The 27693-nt window shown below is 39.9% G+C and overlaps 1 protein-coding gene and 1 pseudogene across 1 annotated transcript; both read left to right on the top strand.

Annotated features, from left to right (window-relative positions):
- Positions 1-336: 336 nt before the first annotated feature.
- LOC129558444 (olfactory receptor-like protein OLF4) lies at positions 337-13060 on the top strand (annotated as a pseudogene).
- Positions 13061-16964: 3904 nt separating this feature from the next.
- LOC129558445 (olfactory receptor-like protein OLF4) lies at positions 16965-17948 on the top strand. The gene has a single exon (XM_088838402.1). It carries the CDS (start codon positions 17001-17003, stop codon positions 17946-17948), a length of 948 nt encoding a protein of 315 aa, XP_088694528.1. The 5' UTR covers positions 16965-17000.
- Positions 17949-27693: the final 9745 nt, after the last annotated feature.

The raw sequence follows: 27693 nt of genomic DNA, 5'->3' as shown, positions 1-27693 counted from the left end.
TGATACAGGATGCTCGGGACTGGTGCACAGGGATGACCCAGAGGGAGGATAAAAGGATGAGGGAAGGGGGAGGAGGGTTCAAGAAGGGGAACACATGTACACCCAGGGCAGATTCATGTCAATGTATGGTAAAACCAACCAATATAATATTGTAAAGTAATTAGCCTCCAATTATATATATATCTTAATTCTATATATATATATATATATATAGAATTAAGATCAATTACTTGAGGGCTAAATAGAAATTACAGCATTTCAGCTATGTGAATTATGCCAGTTTTTGTGCAAACTAGTCATGTTATTTTCCTTTTTCCTATAAGGCACCTCCACCCCATGGAATCAGAAAATAATACACGAATTTCAGAATTTCTTCTGGGACTTTCAGAAGAACAAGAACTGCAGCCTCTCATATCTGGGCTTTTCCTTTGCATGTACCTAATCACTGTATTTGGAAACCTGCTCATCATCCTGGCCATAAGCTCAGACTACAACCTCCACACCCCCATGTATTTCCTCCTCTCCAACCTGTCCTTTGTAGACATCTGTTTCACTTCCACCACCATCCCAAAGATGCTTTGGAATATCCAGAACAAGAGCAAAGGTATCACCTATGAAGGCTGCATCACCCAGATATATTTTTACATACTGCTTGGAGGATTAGATGACATTCTCCTGAGTGTGATGGCTTATGATCTGTAGGTGGCCATCTGCCACCCCCTGCACTACACGGTCATCATGAGCCTCCAGCTCTGTGGACTGCTGGTTCTGATATCCTGGGTGCTGATTGCCTTGTATTCCTTGTTACACAGCTTAATGGTGCTGCGTATGTCCTTCTGTCCACTTGTGCAAATCCCCCCACTTTTTCTGTGAACTCAGTCAGGTGGTACAACTTGCCAGTTCTGACAACTTTCTTAATAACATAGTGATTATTTTGCAGCTGTCCTGATGGGTGTTGGTCCTTTTGCTGGTATCCTTTACTCTTACTGTAAAATAGTTTCCTGCATATGTAAAATCTCATCAGCCCAGGGGAAGTATAAAGCATTTTCCACCTGTGTGTCCCACCTCTCAGTTGTCTTCCTATTCTATTTTACAGCCTTAGGAGTGTTTCTTAGCTCTGCTGCTACCCACAGCTCACATTCAAGTACAATTGCCTCTGTGATGTACACTGTGGTCACACCCATGCTGAACCCTTTCATCTACAGTCTGAGAAACCGAGATATAAAAGAGAGTCTAAAGAGATTGTATTTGATGCCAAGTATGTCACCTTGCTTATTTAACTTATATGCAGAGTACATCATGAGGAACGCTGGGCTGGAAGAAGCACAAGCTGGAATCAAGATTGCTGGGAGAAATATCAATAACCTCAGATATGCAGATGACACCACCCTGATGGCAGAAAGGGAAGAGGAACTAAAAAGCCTCTTGATGAAAGTGAAAGAGGAGAGTGAAAAGGTTGGCTTGAAGCTCAACATTCAGAAAACTAAGATCATGGCATCTGGTCCCAACACTTCATGGGAAATAGATGGGGAAACAGTGGAAACAGAGTCAGACTTTATTTTTGGGGGCTCCAAAATCACTGCAGATGCTGATTGCAGCCATGAAATTAAAAGACGTTTACTCCTTGGAAGGAAAGTTATGACCAACCTAGATAGCATATTAAAAAGCAGAGACATTACTTTGCCAACCAAGGTCTGTCTAGTCAAGGCTATGGTTTTTCCCGTGGTCATGTATGGATGTGAGAGTTGGACTGTGAAGAAGGCTGATCGCCGAAGAATCGATGCTTTTGAACTGTGGTGTTGGAGAAGACTCTTGAGAGTCCCGTATACTGCAAGGAGATCCAACCAGTCCATTCTAGAGGAGATCAATCCTGGATGTTCACTGGAGGGACTGATGCTAAAGCTGAAGCTGCAATACTTTGGCCACCTCATGAGACGAGTTGACTCACTGGAAAAGACTCTGATGCTGGGAAAGGTTGGGGGCGGGAGGAGAAGGGGACGACGGAGAATGAGATGGCTGGATGGCATCACCGACTCTGTGGACATGAGTTTGAGTGTACTCCGGGAGTTGGTGATGGACAGGGAGGCCTGGCATGCTGTGATTCATGGGGTCGCGGAGAGTCGGACACGACTGAGCGACTGATCTGATCTGATAAAAGGCCAATTATACTAGTGCTCTGGATTGTATAACTCAAAGTATCAAAGACAGAAATTGTTCTTTGATCATTGTGAAATAAAATTTGCTCCTCGGACTGATTTCCTGGGATTTCCATTTTTCCTTTCCTTCTTTGAACTCAGTATCTTTATAGAATTTTAAGTTCAGTTCAGTTCAGTCGCTTAGTCTTGTCTGACTCTTTGCGACCCCATGAATCACAGCACGCCAGGCCTCCCTGTCCATCACCAACTCCCGAGTCGGTGATGCCATCCACCCATCTCATTCTCTGTCGTTCCCTTCTCCTCCTGCCCCCAATCCCTCCCAGCATCAGAGTCTTTTCCAGTGAGTCAACTCGTCTCAAGAGGTGGCCAAAGTATTGGAGTTTCAGCTTTAGCATCAGTCCTTCCAATGAACACGGATTGATCTCCTTTCAGGAACTCTCTTTTTAAGCTTTACTCTCAGTCTTATATATAGCCAGCTTTTATTTTTTCCTACCCACTATTTTCTTCTCTTTGCATCAAAAATGTTTGGAGATTCCATTTCTTTGATGGAGTATCATAGAATTATGAAGAATTTATTAGGAGTTATATCTTTTCATTTGAGCATTTAGTCTGTTGTTTATCAGTTACCCAGGTGTGCCCACCTCTTTGTGACCCCACGGATTGCCACATGGTTGAACTGCCTGTCCCTCACCATCTCCCAGAATTGGCCAAATTTCATGTTCTTGCATTGGTGATGCCATCCAGCCATCTCATCCTCTGATGTCTTCTTCTCCTTCTGTCTTGATCTTTCCCAGCAGCAGGGACTTTTCCAATGAGTCATCTGTTAGCATCAGGTGACCAAAATACTGGAACTTCATCTTCAGCATCAGTCCTTTCAGTGAATATTCAGGGTTGATCTTCCTTAAGACTGACTGGTTTGATCTCCTTGCTGTCCAAGGGACTATCAGGAGTCTTCTCAAGCAACATAGTTCAAAGGTATCAATTATTCCACACTCTGCCTTCTCTACAACCCAACTCTCACAACCGTATGTGACCACTGGGAAGACCATAACCTTGACTATAAGGCCCTTTGTTGGCAGAGTAATAATATTTCTGCTTTTCAACACACTGTCTAGGTTTGCCATTGGTTTCATGCCAAGAAGCAATCATCTTCTGATTCCATGGCTGCAGTCACCATCCACAGTGATTTTGGAGCCCAAGAATAGGAAATCTATCACTGCTTTCACCTTTTCCCCTTCTATTTGCCATGCAGGTTTTTTTAGAGGATTTTTTAAAAATGTATTTATTTTGATTGGAGGCTAATTACTTTACATTATTGCATTGGTTTTGCCATACATTGACATGAATCTGCCCCGGGTGCAATATGTTCCCCATCTTGAACCCCCCTCTCACCTCCCTCCCCATCCCATCCCTCTGGTTGATCCAAGTACACCAGCCTTGAACATCCTGTATCACGCATCGAACTTGGACTGGCGATTCATTTCACATATGATAATGAACATGTTCCAATGCCATTCACCCAAATCATCCCACCCTCGCCTTCTCTCACAAAGTCCAAAAGACTGTTCTATACATCCGTGTCTCTTTTGCTGTCTCGCATACAGGGTTATCTTTACCATCTTTCTAAATTCCGTATATATGCATTAATATACTGTATTGGTGTTCTTCTTTCTGGCTGACTTCACTCTGTATGAAAGGCTCCAGTTTCATCCACCTCATTAGAACTGATTCAAATGTATTCTTCTTAATTGCTGAGTAATACTCCATTGTGTAAATGTACCACAGCTTTCTTATCCATTCGTCTGCAGATGGACATCTAGGTTGCTTCCATGTCCTGGCTATTATAAACCGTGCTGTGATGAACATTGGAGTACATGTGTCTCTTTCAATTCTTGTTTTCTCGGTGTGCATGCCCAACAGTGGGATTGCTGGATCATATGGCAGTTCTATTTCCAGTTTTTTAACGAATTTCCACACTGTTCTCCATAGTGGCTGTACTAGTTTGCATTCCCATCAACAGTGTAAGAGGGTTCCCTTTTCTCCACACTCTCTCCAGCATTTATTACTTGTAGACATTTGGATAGCAGCCATTCTGATTGGCGTGAAATGGTACCTCATTGTGGTTTTGATTTGCATTTCTCTGATGACGAGTGATGTTGAGCATCTTTTCATGTGTTTGTTAGCCATCTGTATGTCTTCTTTGCAGAAATGTCTGTTTAGTTCTTTGGCCCATTTTTTTGATTGGGTCGTTTATTTTTCTGGAATTGAGCTGTAGTAGTTGCTTGTGTATTTTTGAGATTAATCCTTTATCAGTTGCTTCATTTGCTATTATGTTCTCCCATTCTGAAGGCTGTCTTTTCCTTTGCTGTGCAGAAGCTTTTCATTGTAATTAGGCCCCATTTGTTTACTTTTGCTTTTTTTTACAATATTCTGGGAGGTGGGTCATGGAGGATCCTGCTGTGATTTATGTCGGAGAGTGTTTTGCCTATGTTCTCCTCTAGGAGTTTTATAGTTTCTGGCTTAATATTTAAATCTTTAATCCATTTTGAGTTTAGTTTTGTGTATGGTGTTAGGGAATGTTCTAGTTTCATTCTTTTACAAGTGGTTGACCAGTTTTCCCAGCACCACTTGTTAAAGAGATAGTCTTTTTTCCTTTGAATATTCTTGCCTCCTTTGTCAAAGATAAGGTGTCTTTAGGTGCATGGATTTATCTCTGGGCTTCCTATTTTGTTCCATTGATCAATATTTCTGTCTTTATGCCAGTACCATACTGTCTTGATGACTGTGGCTTTGTAGTAGAGCCTGAAGTCCGGCAGGTTGATTCCCCCAGTTCCATTCTTCTTTCTCAAGATTGCTTTGGGTATTCGAGGTTTTTTGTATTTCCATAGAAATTGTGAAGTTATTTGTTCTAGCTCTGTGAAAAACACTGTTGGTAGCTTGATAGGGATTGCATTGAACTTATAAATTACTTTGGATAATATATTCATTTTCACAATATTTATTCTTCCAATCCATGAACACGCTATATTTCTCCATCTGTTAGTGTCCTCTCTGATTTCTTTCACCAGTGTTTTATAGTTTTCTATATATAGGTCTTTTGCTTCTTTAGGTAGATATATTCCTAAGTATTTTATTCTTTTCATTGCAACGGTGAATGGAACTGTTTCCTTAATTTCTCTTTCTATTTTCTCATTATTAGTATATAGGAATGCAAGGGATTTCTGTGTGTTGATTTTGTATCCTGCAACTTTACTACATTGATTGATTAGCTCGAGTAATTTTCTGGTAAAGTCTTTAGGGTTTTCTGTGTAGAGGATCATGTCATCTGCAAACAGTGAGAGTTTTACTTCTTCTTTTCCAATTTGGATTCTTTTTTGTCTCTTTCTGCTCTGATTGCTATGGCCAAAACTTCCAAAAATATGTTGAATAGTAGTGGTGAGAGTGGGCACCCTTGTCTTGTTCCTGACTTTAGGGGAAACGCTTTCAGTTTTTCATCACTGAGGATAATGTTTGCTGTGGGCTTGTCATATATAGCTTTTTTTATGTTAAGGAATGTTCCTTCTATTCCCACCTTCTGGACGGTTTTTATCATAAGTGGATGTTGAATTTTGTCAAAGGCTTTCTCTGCATCTATTGAGATAATCATATGGTTTTTATTTTTCATTTTTTTTATTGTGGTGTATTACATTGATTTGCGGATATTGAAGAATCCTTGCATTCCTGGGATAAAACCCACTTGGTCATGATGTATGATCTTTTTAATGTGTTGTTGGATTCTGATTGCTAGAATTTTGTTAAGGATTTTTGCATCTATGTTCATCAGTGATATTGGCCTGTAGTTCTCTTTTTTTGTGGCATCTTTGTCAGGTTTTGGTATTAGGATGATGGTGGCCTCATAGAAAGAGTTTGCAAGTTTAACTTCCTCTGCAATTTTCTGGAAGAGTTTGAGTAGGATAGGTGTAAATTCTTCTCTAAATTTTTGATAGAATTCAGCTGTGAAGCCGTCTGGACCTGGGCTTTTGTTTGCTGGACGATTTCTGATTACAATTTCAATTTCTGTGCTTGTGATGGGTATGTTAAAATTTTCTATTTCTTCCTGGTTCAGGTTGGAAAGTTGTACTTTTCTAAAAATTTTTCCATTTCTTCCATGTTGTCCATTTTATTGGCATATAATTGCTGATAGTAGTCTCCTATGATCCTTTGTATTTCTTTGTTGTCTGTTGTGATCTCTCCCTTTTCATTTCTAATTTTATTGCTTTGGTTTTTCTCCCTTTGTGTCTTGATGAGTCTGGCTAGAGTTTTGTCAATTTTATTTACCCACTCAAAGAACCAGCTTTTGACTTTGTTGATTTTTGCTATGGTCTCTTTTGTTTTTTTGCATTTATTTCTGCCCTAATTTTTAAGATTTCTTTCCTTCTACTAACCCTGGGGTTCTTCATTTCTTTCTTTTCTAGTTGCTTTAGGTGTAAAGTTAGGTTATTTAGTTGGCTTTTTTCTTGTTTCTTGAGGTATGCCTTTATTGCTATGAACCTTCCCCTTAGCACTGTCTTTACAGTGTCCCAGAGGTTTTGTGTTGTTGTGTTTTCATTTTCATTCGTTTCTATGCATATTTTGATTTCTTCAATGATTTGTTCGTTATTCAGCAGCGTGTTGTTAAGCCTCCATATGTTGGCATTTTTAATAGTTTTTCTCCTGTAATTAAGATCTAGTCTTACTGTATTGTGGTCAGAAAAGATGCTTGGAATAATTTCAATTGTTTTGAATTTACCAAGGCTAGATTTATGGCCCAGGATGTGATCTATCCTGGAGAAAGTTCCGTGTGCACTTGAGAGGAAGGTGAAATTCACTGTTTTTGGGTGAAATGTCCTATAGATATCTATTAGGTCTAACTGGTCTATTGTATCATTTAACGTTTGTGTTTCCTTTTGATTTTCTGTTTAGCTGATCTATCCATAGGTGTGAGTGGGGTATTAAAGTCTCACACTATTATTGTGTTGTTAATTTCCCCTTTCATACTTGTTAGCATTAGTCTTACATATTGCAGTGCTCCTATGTTGGGTGCATATATACTGAACTGAACTGAACTGATCTTCTTCTTGGATTGATCCTTTGATCATTATGTAGTGTCCTTCTTTGTCTCTATTCACAGCCTTTGTCTTAAAGTCTATTTTATCTGAGTATTGCTACTCCTGCTTTCTTTTCATCTCTATTTGCGTGGAATATCTTTTTCCATCCCTTCACTTTCAATCTGTGTGTGTCCCTCTTTTTGAGGTGGGTCTCTTGTAGACAACATATATAGGGGTCTTGTTTTTATATACATTCAGCCAGTCTTTGTCTTTTGGTTGGGGCATTCAACCCATTTACGTTTAAGGTAATTATTGATAAGTATGATCCTGTTGCCGTTTACTTTATTGTTTTAGGTTCAAGTTTATACACCCTTTCTGTGTTTCCTGTCTAGAGAAGGTCCTTTGGCATTTGTTGGAGGGCTGGTTTGGTGATGCTGAATTCTCTCAGCTTTTGCCTGTCTGTAAAGCTTTTGATTTCTCCTTCATATTTGAATGAGATTCTTTCTGGGTACAGTAATCTGGGCTGTAGGTTATTTTCTTTCATCACTTTAAGTATGTCCTGCCATTCCCTCCTGGCCTGAAGAGTTTCTATTGAAAGATCAGCTGTTATCATCATGGGGATCACCTTGTGTGTTATTTGTTGCTTTTCCCTTGCTGCTTTTAATATTTGTTCTTTGTGTTTCATCTTTGTTAATTTGATTAATATGTGTCTTTGGGTATTTTGCCTTGGGTTTATCTTGTTTGGAACTCTCTGGGTTTCTTGGACTTGGGTGATTATTTCCTTCCCCAATTTAGGGAAAATTTCAGCTATTATCTCCTCAAGTATTTTCTCATGGTCTTTCTTCTTTTCTTCTTCCGGGACTCCTATGATTCGGATGTTGGGGTGTTTAACATTGTCCCAGAGGTCTCTGAGATTGTCCTCATTTCCTTTAATTCGTTTTTATTTTTCTTCTCTGCTTCATTTATTTCTACCATTCTGTCTTCTAACTCACTTATTCTATCTTCTGCCTCTGTTATTCTATTGTTGGTTCCCTCCAGAGTGTTTTTGATCTCATCTATTGCATTATTCATTGTATATTGACTCTTTTTTTATTTCTTCTAGATCCTTGTTAAACCTTTCTTGCATCTTCTCAATCCATGTCTCCAGGTTATTTGTCTTTGACTCCATTTGTTTTCATGATTTTGGATCATTTCCACTATCATTATTCAGAATTGTTTATCAGGTCCCTATCTCTTCCTCTTTTGTTTGTGTTGGTGGGCATTTATCCTGATCCTTTATTTGCCGGGTATTTCTCTGCCTCTTCATCTTGCTTATATTGCTGTGTTTGGGGTGGCCTTTCCATCTTCTGGCAGTTTGTGGAGTTATCTTTATTGTGGCGTTTACTCGCTATGGGCGAGGTTGGACGGGTGGCTTGTTAAGGTTCCCTGGTTACGGAAGCTTATGTCAGTGTTCTGGTGCGTGGAGCTGGATTTCTTCTCTCTGGAGTTCAATGAAGTGTCCAATAATGAGTTATGAGATGTCAATGGGTTTGGAGTGACGTTAGGCAGCCTGTATATTGAAGCTCAGGGCTATGTTCCTGTATTTCTGGAGAATTTGCATGGTATGTCTTGCTCTGGAACTTGTTGACCCTTGGGTGGTGCTTGGTTTCAGTGTAGGTATGGAGGCGTTTGATGAGCTCCTATCGATTAATGTTCCCTGGAGTCAGGAGTTCTCTGGTGTTCTCAGGTTTTGGATTTAAGCCTCCTGCCTCTGGTTTTCAGTCTTATTCTTGCAGTATCCTCTATACTTCTCTATCTGTCACTTCCAAAATGGTTCCCTCTGTTTTAGCTTCTGTTTGCTTGTAAATTCGTTGTCTAATTTCCGCCCTGACACTAGGGGACGGTGGTGGACACTTTTTGAGGCTCATTTATTTAACTTCTATGCAGAGTACATCATGAGGAACGCTGGGCTGGAAGAAGCACAAGCTGGAATCAAGATTGCCAGGAGAAATATCAATAACCTCAGATATGCAGATGACACCACCCTTATGGCAGAAAGTGAAGAAGAACTAAAAAGCCTCTTGATGAAAGTGAAAGAGGAGAGTGAAAAAGTTGGCTTGAAGCTCAACATTCAGAAAACTATGATCATGGCATCTGTTCCCATCACTTCATGCGAAATAGATGAGGAAACAGTGGAAACAATGTCAGACTTTATTTTTTGGGGGCTCCAAAATCACTGCAGATGCTGATTGCAGCCATGAAATTAAAAGACGCTTACTCCTTGGAAGAAAAGTTATGACCATCATAGATAGCATATTAAAAGGCAGAGACATTACTTTGCCAACCCAAGTCCGTCTAGTCAAGGCTATGGTTTTTCCAGTGGTCATATATGGATGTGAGAGTTCGACTGTGAAGAAAGCTGATCGCTGAAGAATTGTTGCTTTTGAACTGTGGTGTTGGAGAAGACTCTTGAGAATCCCTTGGACTGCAAGGAGATCCAACCAGTCCATTCTAGAGGAGCTCAATCCTGGGTATTCATTGGAAGGACTGATGCTAAAGCTGAATACTTTGGCCACCTCATGCGATGAGTTGACTCACTGGAAAACAGTCTGATGCTAGGAGGGATTGGGGGTGGGAGGAGAAGGGGGACGACAGAGAATGAGATGGCTGGATGGCATCACCGATTTGATGGACATGAGTTTGGGTGAACTCTGGGAGTTGGTGATGGACAGGGAGGTCTGGCGTGCTGTGATTCATGGGGTCGCAAAGAGTCGGACACGACTGAGCGACTGAACTGAACTGAACTGTTCAGTCCTGTTCTGGGAAGGGAGGAACGCCTCAGACAAATATATCTGGCATCTGTGGGGAGTGCTCGCAATGTCTCGGCCACACTGGACTTGCCCGCACTCATGGCGTGTGTACTGTTCCAGTCTACAGTGCACAGACTCTATTTTGCTCTGTTGAGCACTGTCTCAGACTGGTTCTGGGTTCCATGCACATCCCAGGTCTAAGCCATTCAGGTTCAGGTACTTGGGTACTCCACAAAGGCGCAGACTTGGTTGGGCCTGCGTTTTGTGCCCTTCCCCAGTCTGAGCAGCTCAGGTGACCAGGTATTTGCAGAGAGTGGTCACTCCCTCTTGTCACCTCCCTGGTTCCTCCCACTTGGTTTTCTGGGTGTACAACTGGCGCACCTTCTCAGGCCAATGTTGACCGGCCAGAAACACAAGATGTCTTGGTTAGAAATGAAGCCTGCCTGCAGTTTGGTATCGGATGCCTTTCTGGGGCCACGATTGCCCCCTTCCAGCTCTGGCTGCCCTCCCCTGCCTATCTCAGCAGGGGTGGGCCTTCTGCAGCTGGATAGCTCTGCTCAGTCCTTTGTTCTATGAGCGGGACTGGAGGAGTCTTAGGTTAGGGCTTTTTGCCTTTTCACAGGGTAGTTATCCCACAGTCTGGTTTGCTATCTCCAGTTAGCTGTCTCAGATTGCCCTCGTGGCATTCAGGCCCAGTCCTCACTTTAAGCAGTTCAGCCGGCTCCTCCCTGCCCAGCCCTCACTTGCTAATGGCGGATGCGGGCATCTGCTCTGCTTCTCCACTGGGAGTTACCGTTGGGTGTGTAATCTGTGGGTTTTAATTCTTTCTTTCTTTTTCTTGGTTATGTGGCCCTCTGAGGTTCCAAGCCTCGCCAAAGACTTGCCAGTGAAAGTGTTTCCTAGTGTTTGGAAACTTCTCTCTTTTTTAAAGCCTCCCTTCCCTGGACAGAGCTCTATCCCTACCTCTTTTGTCTCTCTTTTTATCTTTTATGTTTTTTTCCTACCTCCTTTTGAAGACAATGAGCTGCTTTTCTGGGTGCCTGATGTCCTCTGCCGGCATTCAGAAGTTGTTTTGTGGAATTTACTCAGCGTTCAAATGTTCTTTTGATGAATTTGTGGGGGAGAAAGTGGTTTCGCCGTCCTATTCCTCTGCCATCTTGTTCCCCTCTTCTGCCATGCAGTTTTTTGGAATTTTCTGGAATTTCCATTTTTCTTTCCTTCTTTGGATTCAGCATATTTATACAATTTTGGCACTTTCTTTAATAAGCTTTATTCTCAATGTTATAAACAGGCAATTTTTATTTTCTCCTACTCCACAATTTACATACCTTTGAAGAAAAAATGTTTGGAAATTTCATTTCTTTGGTGGGATATCTTAGATTTATGAAAATTTGTTAAGAGTCATGTCTTTTTATTAGAACATTTAGTTTGCTGACACTGATAGAGATTAACCATAGGTATTGCCAGTGTGTTCTTTGTTTCTTGCTTTTGCAGTTCTTATTTTTTCCTTCTGTGTGTTTCTTTTGGTTTGATGTTTTATTTAGTGGTATGCTTTGAGCAACCTCCAGGAGATGTTGAAGGACAGGGAAGCCTAGTGTGCTGCAGTCCATCTGGTAGCAACAAGTCAGACAAGACTGAGCGACTAGACAACAAAGTAATAATGCTTGTGTTTCTTTCTCTCTAGTTTTTGTGTATCTAGTGCAGCTTTTTTGGTGTATGTTAAAAATGGGTTTTTATATGATGACTTAAATCTGTATTTTCTTTTTAAAACAGGCTGTCTTTTAAGTTCCTGCACTTTCAAATATTCACTACAGTTTCACTTCCTGAGCTATATTTGTGTTTGTTGTCATGTTTAATACGTCACTATTTATCCCTTTAATTCTTATTGTAGCTATACTTGACTTTAGAAATTCTTTTTGTCTATTAAATTTTCATTCTAGCTTGAGTGATTTGATTCTCAGCCCTTCTACACGTTTGCCTTTACTAGTGGAATTTTGACTTTCATATAGTTTCTTCCCACTTGTTACGCCTTTTTCTTTCCTTCCTAGAGAAGATTCTACATCATTCCTTGTCGAGTAGGCTTAGAATTGAAAAATTGTTACAGTCTTTGCTTGTCTGAAGAGTTTCTTATCTCTCCTTCAATTCTAAATTATAGTCTTTCTGGGTAGTATGCCCTAGTTTGTAGGTTTTTCCCACTCATCACTTTAAATATATCAGATTTCTCCCATCTGATATGCAATGTTTCTACAAAAAAAAAGAGGGGGGAATCATTTGATAGACTTATAGGGCACATTTTTATATAATGCTGCTGTTTTTTTGCTTCCTTTAGAAACCCGTATCTTTTATATTGCAGTTTTCATGGATGGATCTTGTTGTTGTTCTTGTGGCTGTCATTTTTCGGGGACACTGTTATCTTCTGGTACCTGAATCTGGTTTTTTATTCATCTTTGAGAAGGTTTTCAGCCATAATTTTTCCAAATACTTTTTGACTATCTCGCCTGTCTTTTCCTTCTGGACACTACAGTTATGCCAATGTTGGTGTTCTTAATGTAGTCAAACATCACTCAAAATAGTCTCATTTTTAGTTAGTTTTTTTTTTTTTCTTTTCTGACTGAGTCATTTCCATGATTCTATATTTCAGTTATCTATGCATTCTTCTGTATTACCCGGTATACATTAATTACTTCTAGTTGTTGGTCATTTCCTTTCTTGTAGTGTTCAGTTCTAACTAGTTTTTATTTTATAGTTCCCTGTTAAAATGATCACTGTTTCATCAGTCTGTTTTTTTTCAGAGAATTAAATATTTTATGGTCTTCCACTTATTAACAAAATGCACAGGGTGAATACTGGAAATAAAACTTCTTTTGAAAGATTCTTTGAATCATTTTAGCTTGAGTAAATGGAGTTTTATGTCATCTTTACTAATGCATTGATTCCAAATCTGGTAAACTGTTTCTCTTTCATTAGCTGCTTTTCAGGCATGTTTTTAGGGCTTGAATCAGGTATGAGTTACGGCTTCCTCTTTGATTTGTGGCCAATACTGGCCTAATGGGAGGGAGACAGCTCCCAAGTTGCTAGATCAGAAGCTCTGAGGGTCAGGTATGAGCTGATTTTGTTCCGTCTAAGAGTGTGCTTCCCCATTCCTGCACCAGCTTGGTCGACCCAGAGGGGAGCAGTGCTGGAACAAGAAGTGCTAAGGTGAGGCCCTGAACATATGGTGGGGCATGGACCTGTTGGCCTGGGCAGAGCTTGCGATGCAGACTGCTCTGATGCACTGTCTCTGTAAACACCACCAACAGTTGGCCCTCCCCTGCTCAGAAGCATCTCTGGGTCTGAAGCTCTTTTGTCACAACAGTAGGGCTGCTGTTCTTATTATGGTATGGGCTGTAAATGCAGGGAACAGGGACTTGCTTGGACTTCTGATATGGATAGGGGGTGGGCTGTGGCACACAGCTGTAGTCAGTGATTGGGGTTGCTTCTGATGTGAAGCCCATGTAAGCTCCAGTAATAGAAGTCATGGCCCTGCTTAGACATTGCTTCATGTCTGAGCCTCTGCTGTGATTCACAGTCAGTTTCCCAAGCAACCATTCATCTCATGTGGATGCTTGGGAACTCACCAACTCATACACACACACACACACACACACATATGTATCTGTATATTGTATCTGTATATACTGCATCTCCTGTATGCAGGCAGATTCTTTACTGCCTGATCTACCTGGTGGATCTGCCTGCAATGCAGAACATGTGAGTTTGACCACTGCATTGGGAAGATCCCAGGGGAATGGAAAGGCAACCCACTCCAGTATTTTTGATTGGCAAATCCTACAGACAGAGGAAGCCTGGCAGGCTACAGGCCATAGGGTCACAAAGACTCAGATGTGACTGAGCACAGCACACACACACACACACATAATACACTAAGATAGTTCATGGTGCATATCAACATGTAAATATCTCTAAGTACAAACATTTAGTAGTGAGGGGATAAAGGATAGCTTAACTTCTGATATAACTGGGAAATTTCCAATTGACTTGGAGAAACTATCATTCATCCAAGGAGTATATTGAGCAAGGTTTTATACTAAAACAGCGAAGAGAACAGTAATGTTTAGAGATTTCAGTGGTTCTGTCCCTGCCCCAAATCAAAGTGTTAAAGACCCGAGGGACCTAGTCAAGCCAAATCCTCAATGTTAAAGTTTAAAGAAAATTTTATACTCAGAGGTGTGATGACATGCTGAGAAACGTAGGGATTTAGAATCAAGAGAATTAAGAGGGAAGAGTAATAAAAAATGAATTCACCTAACTTATAATGCAGTGTCTTAGGACAGAGAATTAGCAGGGGAAAAAATCCATTCTGTCCAGAAAAATGTTCCCATGGGAAATCATGTATTTAGAGGATGGAGTAATCAGAGGAAACATGCATAATGAGCTGACACAGGAAGATCCAAATATCTCCTCTTCAGCAGTCCCTCAGCCTCTGCCACTTTGGTTTGGGAGGACCTGGTTCTTGCTTTTGAAGTTCTACATCTGTCTGGGAACCAATGCTTGATTTTTATCACTTCCTGTTTTCTTATTTGGGGACGAAAATTCTGTCTGCATCAGTAATCATTTAGGGAGGAATTTTGACTTCTACAGGGAAAACTTTCTTTCTCAATCTGCAGACAGGTGAGTTTGAGAACTCCACAGACCCTGCAGGAGAGGGTCAGTGATGATGGAAGCCCGGAAAGTGTACTTGAGGTCACCTGAGGACCAATCTTGCATAGCAAGAGGCCAGAGGTCATTGTGGTCATTTTCTGGTTTTCCTAATATTAATGCACTTATTTATGGTCTAAAAATAAAGTGAACATTGCACTTGAAAATGAAAGTGTCAATCTTGACAATTAAATGGTAATCGTAGATGCTCAGAAGGAATGATATTAGTGGTTTAGTCGCTGAGTTGCTCCAATTCTTGTGTCCCCATGGACTGTAATCCACCTGGCTTCTTCGATCATGGGTTTTCCCAGGCAAGAATGCTGGAGTGAGCTCCCATTTCCTTCTCCAGGGGATCTTCTTGACCAGGTATTGAACCTATGTTTCCTGCATTGACAAGCAGATTCTTTATTTTCTGAGCCACCAAGAAAATCCCTTTAGAAGGAATAGGAGGCACAAAATGCTTCCAGTACAAGTAGAAAATAAGTATAAGGATCTTATTTATGAACAAGAGGAAACAAATAGGGGAAGCCCTTAAGAAAAAGAAATCTTCTACTGCTTTATATGCTTCATATAAAACATATCCAACTTCTGTTGTATTTTGTCTATTTCTGATATTGAATTGGTAGCTTATATTCCATTTTTTTCTTTTCCTCTTGGGATATTCAAACTGTAAGATATTCCATGTCATATCATTTTTTAATGTTCTTGGACAAAATATATTTTTCTCTATTATTTTTCCAGATATTAAGGAGATTTCACTGGAGTTGGAATGTTGATGAAGCAAGGAAACATCTTTTATTGCATTGTCTCAGGAGTCACTGAGTATATTGGGTATTATTTCCCTTAATGTCCATATATCCATTTCATTTCTCTCTGTTTCTTTCACTCTCACAAATTTTATTCTTCACTAAATACCTAGCAGAAATTGACTGTACCAAAAATGAACCCCACATTTATTGTGCCAAGAGTTTATAAACTGGTATTTCACAGTAAAAATTATATATTCTTTTGGAGAATAATTATTAGACCTGACCTGCTGAGCTGTAACCACTGACAGCCTAAAGAGGGTGAATCTGGGTGACCAAAATATGATGGTGACACAACACAGAACATGGTGTGTGTGTGTGTGTGTGTGTGTGTGTGTGTGTGTGCGCGTGCTCGCTTTTGTTTTGAAAGGGAGAATGGTTCTTAACAGCAGATACACCTGGACCCATACGCTAAATGACTTATATACAAAGATCAGCGCAACAGATTGAACCAAGAAGCGAATCTGATATAATTCATAGGATGGTTTTTTAGCTAAATTGAAAATGTGCAAGGAAACACATGGAAGGAGAGATTCTCTGTGGACTGAAGGTTCAGCTGTAGCAGGAAGGCCACCTTGTTCCTCAGCATCCCTGACACCATCTCTAATCACTCCCCTCCTGCTTTTCCCTCTGCCCCACTGGCTTCCTTGTTTGCTATTGAACATGTGGGACAGCATCTTCCTCAGGTCCTTAGCAGTGGCAACTCCCTCTTCCAGGCACACACTTCTGACATCACTCTAGCTCCTTGTCTCTTTCTCTAGGAATCTGTTCAAACATCACCTAGTTTGCTGGACTTTTCTGAACATTCAGGACAAAATAACACCTCCTACCACTCTCTTTTATACCTGGCTTTGTTTCATCATAGCATCTATCGCATATTCTGACATATTTTATTAGCATAACCTCATTCACTATCCTTGGGTTTCCAGAGGTTTGTTTTTCAGCATTTTCTACTTGTCTCCATGTTCTTGGAACATGGTTAGCACTGAATATGTATTTCTCAAAAGAATGAAGGAATGTCACATTAAAACTCTAGAATATATGACCTCTTAGCAAATGTGATGAGAATGGGACAGAAATTACTAGTCAGAAATGAAATGAAGTACAGCTTCAAGGGGCTTCTGCAGTGACTCAGTAGTTTAGAATCTGCCTGCAATGCAACACCCATTCAAGAGATGCAGGATCAATCCCTGTGTTGGAAATAACAGTTGGAGGAGGGCATGGCAAACCACACCAGAATTCTTTCTTGGGAAATCCCATAGACAGTGGACGCTGGGGTGTTACGGTCCTTGGGGCTGCACAGAGTGGGACACAAATGAAGCGGCTCAACATACACACATACTTTATAGGAGAACTTATCTGCAAATAAAATATTAACATCAACTTCCTGAAGGCTAAATAGAAATTACAGTATTTCAGTTATGTGAATTAGTGTGAGTGAAAATTGTCATTACTTTCCTTTTTCCTGGTAGTCACCTCCACCCCATGGAACCAAGTAACACTACACAAATTTCACGATTTCTTCTTCTGGGACTTTCAAAGGAAGCAGAACTACAGTCCCTCATATTTGGGCTTTTTCTCTCCATGTACCTGATCACTGTGTTTGGAAACCTGCTCATCATCCTGGTTGTCAGCTCGGACTCCCACCTCCACACCCCCATGTACTTCTTCCTCTCCAACCTGTCCTTTGTAGACATCTGCTTCACCTCCACCACCATCCCAAAGATGCTGTGGAACATCCAGACAGAGAGCCAAGTTATCACTTATGAAGGCTGCATCGCCCAGATGTATTTTTACATTCTTTTTGCAGAATTAGATGACATTCTCCTGTGTATGATGGCCTATGATCGGTATGCGGCCATCTGCCACCCTTTGCACTACACAGTCATTATGAGCCCTTGCCTCTGTGCATTCCTGGTTCTGATATCCTGGGTGCTGATTGCCTTATATTCCTTGCTACACAGCTTAATGGTGCTGCGATTGTCCTTCTGTCCAGAAATGCAAATCCCCCACTTTTTTTGTGAACTCAGTGAGATGGTACAACTTGCCAGTTCTGACAACTTTCTTAATAACATAGTGATGCATTTTGCAGCTGTCCTGATGGGTGTTGGTCCTTTTGCTGGTATCCTTTACTCCTACTCTAAAATAGTTTCCTGCATATGCAAAATCACATCTGCTCAAGGGAAATATAAAGCATTTTCTACCTGTGTTTCCCACCTCTTGGTTGTCTCCCTATTTTATTTTACAGCCTTAGGAGTTTACCTTAGCTCTGCTGCTACCCACAGCTCATATTCAAGTACAAATGCCTCGGTGATGTACACTGTGGTCACACCCATGCTCAACCCCTTCATCTACAGTCTGAGAAATCAAGATATACAAGGGGCTCTGAAGAGATTCTACTTTATGCCAAGGTTAAAAGGCCCAATATCCTAATCCCCTGGATTGCATAACTCAAAGCCTCAGAACAAGAAACTGTGAATCTTTGATCATTGTGAAATAAAATTTTCTCCTATTTGTTTCCTGGTATTTTCATTTTTCTTTTCATCTTTGGATTCAGCATCTTTATGCAATTTTAGGAACTCTCCTTATTAAGTTTTTCCCTTAGTCTTATGTATAGGCAGCTTTTATTTTTTCCTACTTCAAAATTTTCCTACCTTTGGGTCAAAACTTTTGGAGATTCTATTCTTTGATGGGGCATCATAGATTTATTAACAATAACTGCTTCCTAAATGACACATGTCACCCCAAGCAATTTTTTTTCTATTTCCCTGAAGTAATAGTTATGAGTTGCATTAATCATTCAAAAATACACTTAACAACCAGGATAATTTATATTATTTTTATTACAGTTGGTTGTGTCAGTGATATAGAAAAATGACTGTCAGATTACAGGAGGATTTCTGACCATGAAGAGTCAGGACCCTTAACTGTCTTGTTCAAGTGTCAACTTGTGTGTATCTATATATATATCTGTTCAGTTAAGTCACTCAGTCGTGTCTGACTCTTTGCCACCCCATGAATCGCAGCACGCCAGGCCTCCCTGTCCATCACCAATTCCTGGAGTTCACCCAAACTCATATGCATTGAGTCGGTGATGCCATCCAGCCATCTCATCCTCTGTCGTCCCCTTCTTCTCCTGCCCCCAATCCCTCCCAGCATCAGAGTCTTTTCCAGTGAGTCAACTCTTCACATGAGGTGGCCAAAGTATTGGAGTTTCAGCTTTAGCATCAGTCCCTCCAATGAATACCCAGGACTGATATCCTTTAGGATGGACTGGTTGGATTTCCTTGCAGTCCAGGGGACTCTCAAGAGTCTTCTCCAACACCAGTTTAAAAGCATCAATTCTTCGGCACTCAGCTTTCTTCAGAGTCCAACTCTCACATCCCTACATGATCCCTGGAAAAGCCATAGCCCACTAGACGGACCTTTGTTGGCTAAGTAATGTCTCTGCTTTTTTAATGTGCTATTTAGGTTGGTCATAACTTTCCTTCTAAGAAGTAAGTGTCTTTTAATTTCATTGCTGCAATCACAATCTGCAGTGATTTTGGAGCGCAAAAAAATAAAGTCTGACACTGTTTCCCTATCTATTTCCCATGAACTGATGGGACCAGATGCCACAATCTTAGTTTTCTGAATATTGAGCTTTAAGCCAACTTTTTCACTCTCCTTCACTTTCATCAAGTGAAGTTCCTCTTTGCTTTCTGCCATAAGGGGGGTTTCATCTGCATATCTGAGGTTATTGAAAGTTCTCATGGCAATCTTGATTCCAGCTTGTGCTTCTTCCAGCCCAGCGTTCCTCATGATGTACTCTGCATAAAAGTTAAATAAGCAGATGACAATATACAGCCTTGACGTACTCCTTTTCCTATTTGGAACCATTCTGTTGTTCCATGTCCAGTTCTGACTGTTGCTTCCTGACCTGCATACAGGTTTCTCAAGAGGCAGGTCAGGTGGTCTGGGATTCCCATCTCTTTCAGAATTTTCCACAGTTTATTGTGATCCACACAGTCAAAGGCTTTGGCATAGTCAATGAAGCAGAAATAGATGTTTTTCTGGAACTCTCTTGCTTTTTCCATGATCCAGCGGATGTTGGCAATTTGATCTCCGGTTCCTTTGCCTTTTCTAAAACCAGCTTGAACATCTGGAAGTTCACAGTTCACGTATTGCTGAAGCCTGGCTTGGAGAATTTTGAGCATGACTTTACTAGCGTGTGAGATGAGTGCAATTGTGCGGTAGTTTGAGCATTCTTTGGCATTTCCTTTCTTTGGTATTGAAATGAAATCTGAACTTTTTCAGTAGTGTGGCCACTACTGAGTTATCCAAATTTGCTGACATATTGAGTGCAGCACTTTCACAGCATCATCTTTCAGGTTTTGAAATATCTCTACTGGAATTCCATCACCTACACTAGCTTTGTTAGTAGTGATGCTTTCTAAGGCCAACTTGAGTTCACATTCCAAGAGGTCTGGCTCTGGGTGAGTCATCACACCATGGGGATTATCTGGTTCATGAAGGTCTTTTTTGTACAGTTCTTCTGTGTATTCTTGCCACCTCTTCTTAATATCTTCTGCTTCAGTTAGGTCCATATCACTTCTGTCCTTTATTGAGCCCATCTTTGCATGTCCCTTGGTATCTCTAATTTTCTTGAAGAGATCTCTAGTCTTTCCCATTCTGTTGTTTTCCTCTATTTCCTTGCATTGATCGCTGAGGAAGGCTTTCTTATCTCCCCTTACTATTCTTTGGATCTCTGCATTCAGATGCTTATATCTTTCCTTTTCGCCTTTGCTTTTCATTCTATTCTTTTCACAGCTGTTTGTAAGGTGTCCTCAGACAGCCATTTTGCTTTTTTGCATTTCTTTCCCATGGGGATGGGCTTGATCCCTGTGTCCTGAACACTATCACGAATCTCCGTCCATAGTTCATCAGGCACTCTATCAGATCTAGTCCCTGAAGTCTATTTCTCACTTCCACTGTATAATCATAAGGGATTTGATTTAGGTCATACCTGAATGGTCTAATGGTTCTCCCTACTTCCTTCAATTTAAGTCTGCATTTGGCAATAAGAAGTTCATGATCTGAGCCACAATCAGTTCCCGGTCTTGTTTTTGCTGACTGTATAGAGCTTCTCCATCTTTGGCTGCAAAGAACATAATCAGTCTGATTTCGGTGTTGACCATCTGGTGATGTCCATGTAGAGAGATATATGTATAAATATGTGTATGTGTGTATATATATATATATATATACACACACACACATGGTCTTTTTGGCCAAAAGATCTTTTAGGTGACATATTCTGTGTGTGTGTGTGTGTGTGTGTGTGTGTGTGTAGAGTATTCTCCAACATAGAGTAGTACTCTATATTTCAAGCCCAGGATGTCCAGAAGCAAGCATAAAAGCTGTGGTGATATTGCTGGTACAGCTAAGAAGCACCAAGTAATAATGATGGAAACGAAAATACTGAGACAGTGGAGCAAGGTGAAAAGAAGGAACTGGAGGACGAGCAAAACTAATAAGAGAGACAAGAGGGAGAAGATGTAACTGAAGAACAGGAGAGATCCAGGACACAGGAAATAGCTGGGGGGTTTCTTTATTTGAGAGGGCACTTGATGAGAAGAGTCAACTCATTGGAAAAGATCCTGATGCTGGGAAAGATTGAGGCAGGAGAAGGGGAGACAGAGGATGAGATGGTTGGATGGCATCACTGACTCGATAGACATGAGTCTGAGCAAACTGGGAGGTGGTGATGGATGGGAAAGCCTGTTATGCTGCAGTCCAAGGTGTCTCACAGGGTTGGACGTGACTGAGCAGCTGAACAACAAGAACAAGTGAGTTTTGGAGGCATAGGACCTGCTTGCACAATGGCACATGAAGGTTGCAGCAGCTGTTCAGAATGCAATCCAGTGCTGCCGTGTCATCTCTGATGGGAGAAAAAGCTACATCAAGACATCAGTATATTGATTTTTCAAGGGCTTAGTCTCTCAGTCGTGTCCAATTCTTTGCTACATGGCTACATGGACTGTAGCCACCAGGCTCCTCTGTTCATGGAATTCTCCAGGCAAGAATACTGGAATGGGTCATCATGCCCTCCTCCAGGGGATTTTCCCAAACCAGGGATTGAACCCAGGTCTCCTGCATTGCAGGTGGATTTTTTTTTTCTTTTTTACTATCTGAGCCACCAGGGAAGGCAGAGAATACTGGAGTGGGTTGCCTATCCTGTCTCCTTCGGAACTTCCTGACCCAGGAATTGAACCAGGGGCTCTTGCACTGCAGGTGGATTGTTTACCAACTGAGCTACCAGAGTATCCCAGGAGCTATTGGGAAGTTTTTTTTAAGAGGTTAGATGAAAGGAATCCAGCAAGCAACCAGAACCTGTGCCATCAGCATCAGGCATGAGCGGAATTTCAGCTTCCATCTCCTACTGCTAGTGATCCTTCATCTCTGCCATCTCCCATCTCCTCTCCCTCCTCCAGTTAATAATTCTTGTCTGTTCACTCAATGCCAACCCCCATATGCCAGCTGTTGTACTCTACCACTGTACTTTTCAAGGCACTATACAGTAAGATTAAGAACGTTTTCTTTATGTTTTGTACTTGTTTTTTATGCGTTATTTGTGTGAAAAGTAGTATAAACTTATTACAGTGATGGCCGTGGTTTATTCGCTCAGTCATGTTTGACTCTTTGTGACTCAGTGGATTGTAGACTACCAGGTTCTTGTCTCCATGGGATTTCCTAGTCAAGAATACTGTAATGGGTTGCCATTTCTCCAGAAAAACTGATTATAGTACCATGTAACTGATTGTGTTAGTTGGGTACCTAGGCCAACTTTGTTGGACTTATGAACAAATTGGACTGAAGAATACACTCTTGGAAAGGAACTCGATTATATCTAGGAGACGTGCTGTATTATATTCCTGTTTCCCCTTGAAAATTTACAGTACTTCCCACTCATGCATCTTTCCATAGCTCTAGGTAAGCCTGAATTACAAACTGGGCAAGAATTCAACCTCTCTTGTCAGTTGCCCTTTGATCATAATAATGGAAGAGATCTCTGATTATAAATATCTCACTTTTTTCTAAAGTTAGCCATAATAATAAAAGAAACAATGAATTTACATTTGAACATCATCCATTATAAATCCTCATTATAATCAGAGATCTCTTCCATTATTATGATCAAAGGGAAACTGACAAGAGAGGTTGAATTCTTGCCCAGTTTGTAATTCAGGCTTACCTATTTTTCTCCACAAGTATTTATTTTATTACAATTTTCCCTGGTTTCCTGGAAAGTAACCTGAATAGGATCACATGTTAATACAGTTTTTTGAAGTTACTTGAAAAATAGAATGAGCATGAATGCTGTCTCAAATATTGATGTAAATGCCCAAAATAAGAAGTAGCAGATTTTTACAATTGCCTTCACATTTGTTTATTTTGATTGTTGAATCAATAAGCTTTCAATGGCTTTCTGTGCTTTGCAAAATCTTTCAAGTCTAATTAGGTCACATTTGTTTATTTTTGCTTTTATTTCCTTTGCTTTAGGAGACTGATCCAAAAAATACTGCTATTATTTAGCTCAAAGACAGTTCTACCTAATTATCTTCTATGATTTTTATTGTTTCCAGTCTTACATTTAAGTCTTTAATCCATTTGTGTTTATTTTTGCATATGGTGTGAGAAATATTTTAATCTAATTCTCTATACATAGCTGTCCAGTTTTATTAGCACCACTTGTGAAGGACTCATTTTTTTGTTGTTGTTTTTTATTATTATTCTTTCCTTCTTTGTCATGGGTTATTTGGCCATAAGCGTGTGTTTTATTTCTTGGCTCTCTATTCTGTTCCATTGATTGTTTGTGTCTGTACCATGCCATTTTAATGACTGTAGCTTTGCAGTATAGTCTGAAGTTTAGGAGAATGATAAGCCCAGCTTTGTTGTCATGTCAGGGAAGGGGGTTGTTTGGTTGGTTGGTTGATTTTGTTTTGCAATTGCTTTGGCTATTCAGGTTCTTTTGTGGTTCCATATGAATTTTAGGCATGTATGTGTGTTAGTCCCTCAGGTGTGTCCATCTCTTTGCAACCCCATGTACTGTAACCTGCCAGGGCTCCTCTAGCCATGGGATTTCCTAGACATGAATACTGGAGTGGGTAGCCATTTCCTACTCCAGAGGATCTTCCTGACCCAGGGGTTGATGAACCTGTAATACCAGTCTGCAATCGTGATTGCAGGCTGATTCTTTACCATCTGAGCCACCAGGGATGCCCTGAATTTTAGGAATATTAATTCTATTTCTGTGGACAATGTTGTTGGTATTTTGAATTATTAGGAGTGAATATTGGAAGCAGAGAGAGTAGACATCCTTGTCTTGTTCCTAAATTTATATGAATTGCTTTCAACTTTTCACTGTAAAATATGAGGTTGGTTGTGTTTATCTCATAAATGCCATTATTTGTTGAGATATGTTCCCTCCATATCCACTTTGATGAGGAATGTTATATCATGAATGGATGTTGACCTTTTTTATTTATGCAACTACTTTTAAAAAATTTTTACTCTGGTATAATTGATTTACATTGCTGGGTTAGTTTCAGGGGTATAGAGAAGAGAATCTGTAATACATGTAGGTAGAAGCTTTTTTTAAGTTTCTTTTCCCATGTAAGCCATTACAGTGTATTGAATAGAGTTCCCTGTGCTATACAGTAGGTCCTTATTAGTTATCTATTTTGAACTCAGTTGTGTGCATATGTCACGTGTAGATTATTTTTGGTGTGTTTGTGGGCAAGGTGGGCTCCACATCCTCTTACTCTGCGTTCTTATTTTCTTCCTTCAAGATTTCATCATTTTTTATAACTGTGTAGCATTACATTTTATATACATACATGCCTTCTTCTTTATCCATTCATTCATTGATGGACACTTAGGTTGTTTCCATATTTGGCTATTGAAAATAATGGTGTGATGAACTTAGGGTTGCATATATCTTTTCAAATTTGTGTTTTTGTTATTTTTAGGATAAATACTCTAATTGGAATAGCTGGATCATAAGGTAGTTTTATGTTTAATTTTTTGAGCAGTCTCTCTACTCTTTTACATGATAGCTGCGCTAATTCACATTCCTATCAAGATTATGGGTATAAATGGACAAGTAATTTACAATATAGAAGTAACCCACTCCAGTATTCTTGCCTGGGAAATCCCATGAACGGAGGAACCTGGAAAGCCATGGGGTTGCAAAGAGTCAGAAACGACTTAACAATGAAACAACAATAATACCTTTTAATTTATTAAATACCTTTTACCTTGTTTTGATTTTAAATATTTGAAACTATAAATTTTCTTTGAAAATACCAATTCAAACTTTTTCAGATGTATATTATTTTCTGTGATTCATGTGTCCTTGCATTAAAAAATTAAAACTGATCATACCTCTGGAATAAATGCATACACTTTCATCCAAAAATTCAGGTGAAGACAATTTGGTGTGCAGAAATTGTAAAACTATGTACTCTGTATCCTAAACACAGAGTATGAGCAGGGAACTTTTCCTATCTCACCAGATCAGTGTCCCTTAGGGAAATCAGTTATTAGAGGTGGTAGTTACAAAAAGGATTCATGCTAATGAGCAGACATAAAAAGTCATAAATATTTCCTGTGCTGCAATCCCTCTGCCTGTGCAGCCTTGGACTAGATTGGGGCATGGTTGATGCTTGCAGAGTCAGAACTCTAGTTGGAGGAACAATACTTGACTCCATCCCACTGTCTTATCTGTAGAGAGTTTCTATCTCCATCATCAACCATCCAAGAGGAGTTGGGACATCTATTTGAGACTTTCCTCTTAGAAACTCTACCCAGGTGAGTCCAGGAGCCCAGTAAATACTGCAGGATATGGTCAAAGGGAATGGCAGCCAAGAACATTCACCTGAGTTCGTATGAGAGTCAATGCAGACTAAATCAGAGCCATAAACACTGAGTTTGTTTGTTGTCTTGACTGATAAATTAATGTATTATTTCATGATGCTGAAAAAAGAAGTGAGTGCTGAGCTTTACAATGCAATGGTCAATGTTGACCATTAAATGATGGACATGGAAGCCCAGTTAGAAGAGGGAGTGGGGTGTGCAAAGTGCTTTCAGTCAAAGTAGAACCTAAAGTCCAAGTACATCTGTCATTAACTGAAGTAGAATTATAGGGTATTAGCTTTGGAGGGATGTACAGTGATGTAGCATGTTTTTTCTAGCAGAAGCATATTTAACTATAATGAATAAGATCCAGACCTAGAATGCTGGCAAACATTTCCCCTGCAACAGCCCTTGATGAGGCATACATTTCAGTGTTTCTACTCTCTTAATATTAAAATAAAAAAATTACATCAAAATTGTATGCCAAAGAGCTTACCCTGCAATTATTTCATTATGTATAATATTAAATATATGTGTTGAATCATTCAGTTCAGTCCAGTTGCTCAGTCGTGTCTGACTCTTTGTGACCACATGAGCTGCAGCATGCCAGGCATCCCTGTCCATCCCTGAGCTTGCTCAGATTCACGTTCATCAAGTTGGTGATGCCATCCAACCATCTCATCCTATGTTGTTCCCTTCTCTTGCTTTCAATCTTTCCCAGCATAGGGGTCTTTTCCAGTGAGTAAGCTCTTCGCATCAGGTGGCCAAAGTAGTGAAGCTCCAGCTTCAGCATCAGTCTTTCCAATGAATAGTCAGGACTGATTTCCTTTAGGATTGACTGGTTTGATCTGATAGAATCGTTAACCCATTACTGCCTCATTTTAAATAAATCTTCAATGCTATTCAAAGTAGCATCAATTGAAGTAAACAACAACAACAACAACAACAACAACAACACACACAAAAAAACTGACCAGTCAAGTTCTTTGCTTTCATATAGGAAATTCAACATATTTTTGCTGCCCCAATATTTTTTTTTAATTATTATATGCTTTCAAACTAGGAATTGGATTTTTATTGTCAAGATTGCTGTTTGCCCTTAGATATGTCGTAATGTATACAATTATTTTTGCAGAATTTCTGAGAAATTAAAATTTTGTGTGGTAAAATCTGTGTCAGTCATCTTATGCCCTCTCCAATATTTTTTTAACTGAGGGAATTGAGGCATCACTCAAATATGCTTCACTTGCAAATCCTTGCCTTAAACATAAATGAAAAGGAATGTTCTTCTTCATATGTTGTGCAAATACATCACATTTTTGCATATTTTGAACTACTTCCACATCTCTTATTCCTCATGGTCCTTTCACTCTAAATGTATACTAAAAGTTGCGTCATGTTCAGCCTCCATTTGAAAACTTCCCTTCTTTACATTTGAATAAATGTCACCCTTATCTTCCACATGCATATTGGAATCCGTATGTTTCTGAATAAGAGGAAATTCTAACTTAGTGCTTCCATCTCATATTTTAACAACTTGCTGTCGTATTATCTCTTTCAATGTCTTGTTATAAAAAATTGAATTAGAGATATAAGTTATAATTATCATAAGCTTTTCTTTAGAATTTGGTTTTGGATTTTCCATTAATTGTCTCTCATATGGCTTTATTAATATTGAGTTTCACAAAGTGCAGAAGGTAAAAAACATGGATGAAAAACCCCTTGTGACTTGATGTTTCAGTGGCAGGAGGGAGACCCCCTTGTTCCTCAACATCTTCTGACACCATCTCTCCTCACTCTCCCTCCTGCTGATGTCCCAGACTGGCTTCCTTTTCTGGACTGGAATATCTTAAATGAGCACCTTCCTCAGGACCTTCAAATAAGCTGCTGCCTTGCCAAGATGCACTGCCCCAGGTATGCTCATGGCCCTAGTTCTGTTATCCTTGAGGTCTCTGTTCTAATAGCACCTTGTTCATCGATCTTACCTAAACATACATGAAAAATCATACTCCCTTTTGACTTTCTACATCATGTCTCTTTTTTATGCTTCAAAACACTTGCCACCATCTGACACGCTATTTAATTTTTGTTGGCTTATATTCTGTCACCAAAATGGGATCTTAGGAGCTTTTGTTTTCAGAACCCTACATTCGCTGCAATGACAAGATTGAGACTTTGTCACTATTCAATTTATATTTTTAAGATGCATGAAAGAATTTTTCATTAAAACTTGAATACATGACACTTTGGTGAAAACACTGATAATTGCACACGTTTGCTA

This window comes from Moschus berezovskii, chromosome 8 (genome assembly GCF_049115385.1).
Source record: "Moschus berezovskii isolate FMDL1 chromosome 8, NW_MosBer_1.0, whole genome shotgun sequence".
NCBI classification, from domain to species: Eukaryota; Metazoa; Chordata; class Mammalia; order Artiodactyla; family Moschidae; genus Moschus; species Moschus berezovskii.
The sequence above is the reverse complement of the archived record's forward strand: the minus strand, read 5'-3'. Positions and strand labels throughout refer to the sequence as shown.

What these genes read in the sequence shown, in the direction of transcription:
- LOC129558445 (XM_088838402.1), top strand. Translation starts at nt 17,001, where the DNA reads ATGGAACCAAGTAACACTACACAAATTTCACGATTTCTTCTTCTGGGA.